This window comes from Antrostomus carolinensis, unplaced genomic scaffold (assembly GCF_000700745.2).
Source record: "Antrostomus carolinensis isolate BGI_N321 unplaced genomic scaffold, ASM70074v2 scaffold30663, whole genome shotgun sequence".
NCBI classification, from domain to species: Eukaryota; Metazoa; Chordata; class Aves; order Caprimulgiformes; family Caprimulgidae; genus Antrostomus; species Antrostomus carolinensis.
The window spans coordinates 35,520-43,258 of record NW_010307796.1 but is presented as its reverse complement, the minus strand read 5'-3'; the positions used below and the strand labels follow the sequence as shown (position 1 = coordinate 43,258).

General features: G+C 47.8%; 1 protein-coding gene across 1 annotated transcript; it reads left to right on the top strand.

Moving 5' to 3' along the window:
* Positions 1–136: 136 nt before the first annotated feature.
* LOC114818466 (myo-inositol 2-dehydrogenase-like) lies at positions 137–6,951 on the top strand (the record flags this gene model as incomplete). Its single annotated transcript, XM_029084401.1, has 8 exons — positions 137–366; positions 1,358–1,428; positions 1,900–2,008; positions 2,494–2,624; positions 3,460–3,567; positions 4,585–4,703; positions 5,812–5,968; positions 6,803–6,951. Coding segments are annotated over 8 exons (1,074 nt in total), but the record flags the coding sequence as incomplete, so codon positions are not given.
* Positions 6,952–7,739: the final 788 nt, after the last annotated feature.

Here is a 7,739-nt window from a genome sequence, read left to right as displayed (position 1 = left end):
GACAGCCCGGTGCCTACCGGACGGCACGGTGTTGGCCTCGCCCTCTTCGGCCTGGGGCTCATTACCAGCACCTTGTTTCAAAGCCTGATGGAGGAAACTGGCTGCTGCTTGCTGTACGTGGTGGAGGATCAGCTAGAGGGACAGCCCGGTGCCTACCGGACGGCACGGTGTTGGCCTCGCCCTCTTCGGCCTGGGGCTCATTACCAGCACCTTGTTTCAAAGCCTGATGGAGGAAACTGGCTGCTGCTTGCTGTACGTGGTGGAGGATCAGCTAGAGGAGGTGGAACGCGCCTTCGACGCCGAGTTCCTGGCTGGCACCAGGGTGCTGCGGCAGCGGGACGCCGATGTCGCGCTCAACGACCAGCGGTACCGTCCGCCGATAACTCCTGGGCGTGCTCCTTCCCTGCCGCGAGGCTTGGGGCCAGCGTCTCCTCTGGAAGATGCTGCTGCACCACAGCAGACCCAGACCTTGCTTGTCCAGCCTCGTGTGTGGGAACAGAGCGAAACCAAGGGGCCGTTATGAGCCTTATGTCGTGTGTCATCTACACACAGATGCTTCAGAGGCCCTGAGAAGCTTAACTTGACTCACGTGCCCAGAGCTGATAGAAACTCAGAGGAGTTTCATTGCAGGCAGTTTCATTAAGAAGTATAAAAAGTCCTCATCTTCCATCATCCTCATAGAGCAATAAACAACATGTTTTCCTGCTCCAGACCAGTTTTTCTGCCTCAGAGCAGCTGTCTGATTTTGGTGCCCCGTTGGAAACTGTTTGAGATAAGCAAGGATTGCTGTGAATAGGAAAGATTGTGGTGGTTTGCTTTACACTTGAACCAAACAAGTCAATTCTAGTGATGTGGGTACAGTCAGTTCTCAGATTGGCATTTAAAATATTGCAAAAATGAAAGGCAGAGCTTTTAAGGAAGATGGATTGGGTATTGAAAACTAAAGGGTGGTAAGAAGCTGAGCTATGCCCATCCCTCGTTCAGCAGCTCTGCCACATGAATACTTCCAGTTTCACTGTGTGTGTTAACTAGCAGGATTTAACTCGTTTTCAGAGAACACCTTTAAATGGCTTTCTCCTTTCAGATGCAGAAAAGTAAAGCAGTTCCCTTGTGCCACTTACAATTTTAATCGATATAGGTCATCCCATATTTCATCCTTGCAAGCAGGTACCGAGTTTCTTTTATAACAGAACTTGCTCTTCCAGAGCAGTGGGGTTTTATGTCCTTTTTTTTAACTGCTCCTCAAAGTTTAAGGCAGCTGTCATAAAAATAACTGTAACTGAAAGGAGATTTTGAGCATTGTACATTCTGGTCAAACTTTGTCTTCATTGAAGATCTTTTTTTTTGACTTCTGCAGAGTCTCTGGAGCCATTATTTGTTCACCACCTGAAGAAGCCTCTGAGATCGTAATAGAGGCTTTACGAGCGGGTAAGAGGAATGGCTGCAAATGCAGCTCTTGTCTGTAGTCAGGAGCACACGTTGAAGCAGACCTTGTACGCTTGCTAAGCGCTTCACATGTGGGTGCTTTCCCATTTCAGCAGCGTCCCTTGAGTTGTGCAGACAATCTAATTGCATAATTAGAGAGAAATTAGTCCACTAATGCCCCTGATGTTAATGCCCTAACACCAATGGAGTTTGCTGGTCCCAGTGTGGCTACGCAGAGTGTCTAGCCCTAGAAATACCACGAGGACTCAGAGGAAAACAGTCTGTCAGAACAGTCAGGCTCCTTGGGGTCCGGAACCAGCTGGTAAAGCCACAGCTGGAGGCCAAAACAGAGTTAATAGCACCAACAAATAAAAAGCCACGCTTCAGTTTCATGAACCCTGTTTTCTAGTATGTAATGTGCTGTTGTTTAGCTTGTCCTGCCTTTAACCCTGTGTTCTGTGCCATTTTGCACAGGAAAAGGTGTGTTTTGTGAGAGGCTGCCCAGTTTGGACAGGCAGATGGCAGAAGCTTGTTTCGATGAAGCTGAGAGGTGTGGAAGGCCACTGGTGTGTGGATTCTACAAGTAAGACTTCTGATTTATATTTTATTTTACTTCTGATTTATACTTTATAAGAAACACGTGTCTGAAAGTAGCATTGATTCCCCAGGGTTTCCTGAATTTGTTCTCAGGTAAACTTAGTTTCACTGCTGCTTGTTAATGTTATTGGTCTGGGAGGCAGTTGGATTGGATTAATTCTTTATGCTTAATGGAGATAAAAATCTAGCTGTCATGAGATTAAAACAGATGTTCACTCGAATGGCTGCTAGTGGAACTCAAATGATGAAGCTTTCAAGATGTGAAAGCTCAATTTAATTTTTTTTAGAATGACCAAAAGCAGTCAGGGGCTGCGTCTCCGCAGTGCTTTCGAGGTTTGTCAAACACTGCAGCTACTTGGAGCTTCAGAGAAGGAAATATTCTGATGGTGCTGTGCCATCCTCGGAGACAGTTTCTTGGTCTGTGGTTTTAGGATGTTTAGGATGTACCACATTCCTTGTTTCTCTTTGAAGGCGCTTTGACCCAGCGCTGCAATTCCTGTACAAGAAAGTCCGCGACAGCCGGGCGCTGGGGAGGATCCACCGGATATCGGCCATCAGCAGCATCTATCCTGCAGCGTCTCTGAGCTTCCTCAAAACATCAGGTACAGAGCAGCTGCCTTCTGAAAAGTTCCTTCTCAAAGGACTGGAAATGTCTCTTTCCCCGTGTTCTGCTGGAAAGTCCAGAGCTGTGTTTGTGTGGCCTTAAGGTGCATGGGTTTTCTTTCACGGAATCACAGGATGTTGGGGATTGGAAGGGACCTCAAAAGATCATCCAGTCCAACCCCCTGCCAGAGCAGGAACCTCAATGAGATCACACAGGAAGGCGTCCAGGCGGGTCTTGAATGTCTCCAGAGAAGGAGACTCCACAACCTCCCTGGGCAGCCTGTCCCAGGGCTCTGTCACCCTCACTGTAAAGAAGTTTCTTCTCAAGTTGAAGCAGAACCTCCTGTGTTCCAGCTCACACCCATTGCCCCTTGTCCTACCATTGGGCATCACTGAGAAGAGCCTGGCTCCATCCTCCTGACACTCACCCTTAACATATTTATAAACATTAATGAGGTCTCCCCTCAGTCTCGTGTTCTCCAAGCTAAAGAGCCCCAGCTCCCTCAGCCTTTCCTCAGCAGGGAGATGCTCCACTCCCTTCTCATCTTGGTGGCTCTGTGCTGGACTCTCTCCAGCAGTTCCCTGTCCTTCTTGAACTGTGGGGCCCAGAACTGGACACAGTATTCCAGGTGTGGCCTCACCAGGGCAGAGTAGAGGGGGAGGAGCTTTGGAGGAGCTTTTTCTTTATATTTGTTGCATTTTTCTGTTTGCTGTCAGTATCAGTTTCTTTGATGTCGGGGGCTTTCTATATCAGGTCTCAGTGCAGTGCAGAAATGTACATTGACTGTGGATTTTAAATGTGGAGACCTTAATGCCCAGTTTTGCTTCTTCCAGGTGGAATTTTTTATAATGCTGCCGTGCATGATATAGATATTGTCAGTTTGTTGTTGGGAGAGAGTGCGCCAGATACAATATTTTCCCTGGGGCATGCCTTCTGTTCAGGTAAGAATAAATCTTTGGGTAGTTTGTTGTGTACCTCTGGACATCAGTGTTAAAATTGATTTTTTTGTACGAGAGCACGGTAGCCATGACATAATTGTTCCTTCATAAACAGCTGAAAAAATAGTGTACTGAAATAAAGGCAGGTTTCTCAAGAAGCTGCTGTAGACAGGATATTTAGTGGTGATTTCTGAATTTTGTTAATTCCCCCTGATGTGAAGTGGTTGCTGTAGAGGCATCACTGAACTCTGTACAGCTATTGAGGGATATCGAGTTTGCTGTTTGAAAACCAGAGTGCAGAAAACAACCAGCAAAGCTTTGTGCTTACAAGAACATCAGCGCAGTCTTCTGCAGTTTTTTGCTTTCTCTGATTTCTCTGGTGCTTTCCTTGATCTCAGCACAGTTGAAAGATGCAAATTTACTCTGGATTGTGTCAAGCTGACGGGCACGCTCTGGGTTACCAGACTCATTTAAACTAACCATAAAACTGGAAGCTGCCATTTTTTTTAAAAAAATGGAAATGCAAAGTTTTAATTAAGGTAATTGCAGCTGCTGCCAACCTTGACTGGCTGTTGTTAGAAGGTGTAGCGTGCAATGTTCTAATCCATGGTAAAGCATTGAAATGCAACAAACAAAATGCCCCGGGGAGGATTTTGTACCATCTGCCTCTTTCTAGCTACATGCTGGAAGTTGCCTGATCTTGGTTGTAATAAGCTGCAAAGGTAAATGTGTTTGGAAGAAGAAGTGGAAGTCCTCTTTAGGGAGAGCCACGGGCTGGGAAGGTGGAGTTCAGGCCCAGGGGCTGTGTGTTCCTGCAGAGCTGCTTGTTCTCCCTCAGAAGTGGGGATAAAGGTAAACCAGCTGGTGTGTGTTGCAGAAAGCACTTTGCTGCCGCCGCTGCTGCCCGTGTGAAGGTGTGGTAGGGCCAGTGTCACCTCTTAAAGGGAAGAAGAGTGCTCTGTAGCCGTAGCACGTGCCGGTTCCTGCTGTGAGTGAGTGAGTGCCTTTTCTGTCACTCAGATATGGCCTGCTTGAAGGATGCAGACACTGTAGCGGTCAGCATGAAATTCCCTAGCGGAGCAATTGTTACTTTGGACGTCAGTCAGCACTGCACTAAAAGCTGTGATCAGAGACTAGAGGTGCGTTCTTCCTTTTCAAGCCGAGCCTGTCGTGACACCGCAGGCTACAGCACAAGTTTTCCCCTGTCCGTGTTCCCCTGGGGCAGTGTGTGTGCTGCAGGCACGCTTCCCCAAACGCCCCTGCACCTCGGCAGCAGTGGATCACTTGTGTTCCTTTCATCCACAATCCACTTTCTCTTTTGTTACCCAAATTTTACCTCTGTTTACATGTATTCTATTGGGGTTATAAACCGCATGCAGTCATACTAGATGTGAAAGAGTTGGGGCTGTTCAGCCTGGAGAAGAGAAGGCTCCGGGGAGACCTTCTAGCGGCCTCCCAGTACCTGCAGGGGCTACAAGAAAGCTGGGGAAGGACTTTTCATAAGGGCAGTTAATGACAAAACAAGGGGAAATGGGTTTAAACTGAAAGAGGGGAGGTTTAGATGAGATATTAGGAAGAAGTTCTTCACTGTGAGGGTGGTGAGACACTGGAACAGGTTGCCCAAGGAAGTTGTAGATGCCCCCTCCCTGGAAGTGTTGAAGGCCAGACTGGATGAGGCTTTGAGCAACCTGGTCTAGTGGAAGGTGTCCCTGCTGATGGCAGGGGGGGTGGGACTGGATGAGCTTTAAGGTCCCTTCCAATCCAAACCAGTCTATGATTCTATGTGGTGTCAGCTCTCCTGAGGCTGAAGTATTCTCGCAGTTCATTTGTTGTCTTTCAGGATCTTTTTAGGTGTATAACAAGCTGAGAGTTAAGGGTATTAAAGGGGAAGAAAAGTGTAAACTCAGAGGCAATTTGTCTGTAAATTCCTAAAGTCAAGATGCATGGGCTGAGTTTGGGGAATAATATCTGTTAAATACTTAAAGAAGGAGCTTTGCTCAGGTGGAAAAAAAATAGCAGAGGGATCACATAAGTGGAAGCCACTGTATTACAGCACGTACCTGGTGTTTTCTGTCGTGTCTGATCCATCCAAGGGAGTATGTCTGTTGTAACTCCTCATTTTAGAAGCTACTTTTTTGTTTGGTTATACAAACCAGGGCTTCTATAGACTAACCAGGTGTTTAAGATGCTTAAGAAAGCATGCTAACTTAAAGATGTTATTGTCTGCTGTTTGCTGCCTCCCTGCAGGTTCATGGTTCTCAAGGAACGTTGCGGGTAGATAATCAGAATCCCCTGGGGATTACGGAGCACGGGACTTCGGTATCCATATGTTCACAGACCCAAACTGATCGCTACAGAGATGCACACAGGGAGCTCTTCCGGCACTTTCTGAGAACCCTGAAAGGTAGGAGGAGGTTTGTGTTAATGGCTGGTGCTGCTCTGGATCTGCCTTCAGCAAACACTGCCCATGGAAGCTGTTCAATAGCAACTGCAATCTGGTGTTTGTGTCTGAAATCCCAGAAGGAAACGAGTAGGTGTGAAAACTAGCAGTGAGACTTGTGGTGGTTAAGTTTAAGCAAGTGTTGTGCAGGTGATGAGCGAGCTCCCTGTAAGCAAACATGGGGTTTCATGGGCTGAGCTGCTGCCCTGACCAGCACCGGGGTTCTCAGCACCGGGGTTCTCAGCACCAGATGTGTGTTGAGCACGACAGTGCGCGCAGCTCGGTAAAAACACGCCCGGAGCAATCAGCCTCCAAAGGAGCCGACAGCTCAGTGAAAGCCCAACCAACTGACCTTGTTTCAGTAAATGAAGGTGAATGTCACAGCTTTGTTGGGGGATGTGCTTCTTTTCTCACTTTCAAGTCAATGAGACGGGTGAGGGATGGAGTGTTGATCTGAAACTGTGTTCTGAGAAGAGATTAAAATCGGGAGAGGAAATTACGTTGGACCTTACTTTCATTTGTGAAGAAAGCAGCCATTTGTCACGGCAAGGAGAGCCTCATCTAGAGTCCTGGCTGCCCAGAAGGAATAAAAACATTTCTGTTCTGCTGGCTGCATCGAGAAAAACACAGGGTTTTAGTCAGAGGACAGGAAGGAGAGGGGGCTGAAACTTTCTTTTTAAAATCTGAGGCCCCAGCGCTGGGAGCTGAAGAGGAACGCTGTGGTGGGCAGCAATGTGCTGAAAGGCAGAGCAGGTGGTAACAGGAGTTTCATCCAGCGCTTTGTTCCTGTCCCTGCAGGCAAGGAACCCCCCGTGATCACCAAAGAGCAGTTTCTCTGGACGATTCAGGTCGCTGCAGCTGCTGAGCAGTCCTGGAGAAATGGATCCGCTGTCGACTTGCGCAACGAAGCAATAGACTCGTCCGTGATCAAGACTGAGATAATGTGATACAGGCTGCTGTTCTCTGAGCTGATGGATAACGGTCAGGCTGTGCCACAGTGAGGTCTTTCCACCTCGTGATGTCTCCACTCTGACCTGAAAATAAGACTTGTGGTTTTGACGTTTCCACTGGGAACACCCAGCGCTGAGGCTGTGGAGGTTTCTTGGTGCATCACCCACAGCCGTCGAGAAGTTCTGGGTGGTTTCATCCAGGTGACTTTTCCTCCTGGAGAGCTTTGCTGCCCGTGGAGCACCGTTTTCCTGGGAGAACACCAATGTTCCTTGGACCATGCTAAGGTGGTGTAGATCACCACCAGCCATGATGGGAATGGTGCAAGTGCTTTCCTGGCAGTTTCACAAGCAAGATGACATAATGCTCCAAAAAAATACGGAGCATCCATCTGGTCCATGCTCATTTCCCTTCAGTGTATGCAGGAACTTGACTCCTGTGCTGAACTTGCCTCTGGGCCTCATATTTATTGTTTTGTTTGCTGTTTTTATGGGGTTTTCTAAATATTTTTTAAAATAAACTATGATCTGACTTTCTTGAGGGGTGGGGAAAAGAAACGAAAGAGCGGGGGGGGACCTCTGACCATCCTGATGTTAGAGCTGAGAGACTTTGTAGGAAGGCTGTAAATTAAGGCTGTTCCTTAGAGGAGCAACATGCTGGGGCATTTCAGGCATTTCGGTACCAAACACCACGTTATTCAGGGGTTTTTGGGAATGTGATCTGTGGAGTTGTACAGGGACCCTGTGCAGCAGCTGCTGCGGAGACACGGAGCTGCTGGGTGGGTTAC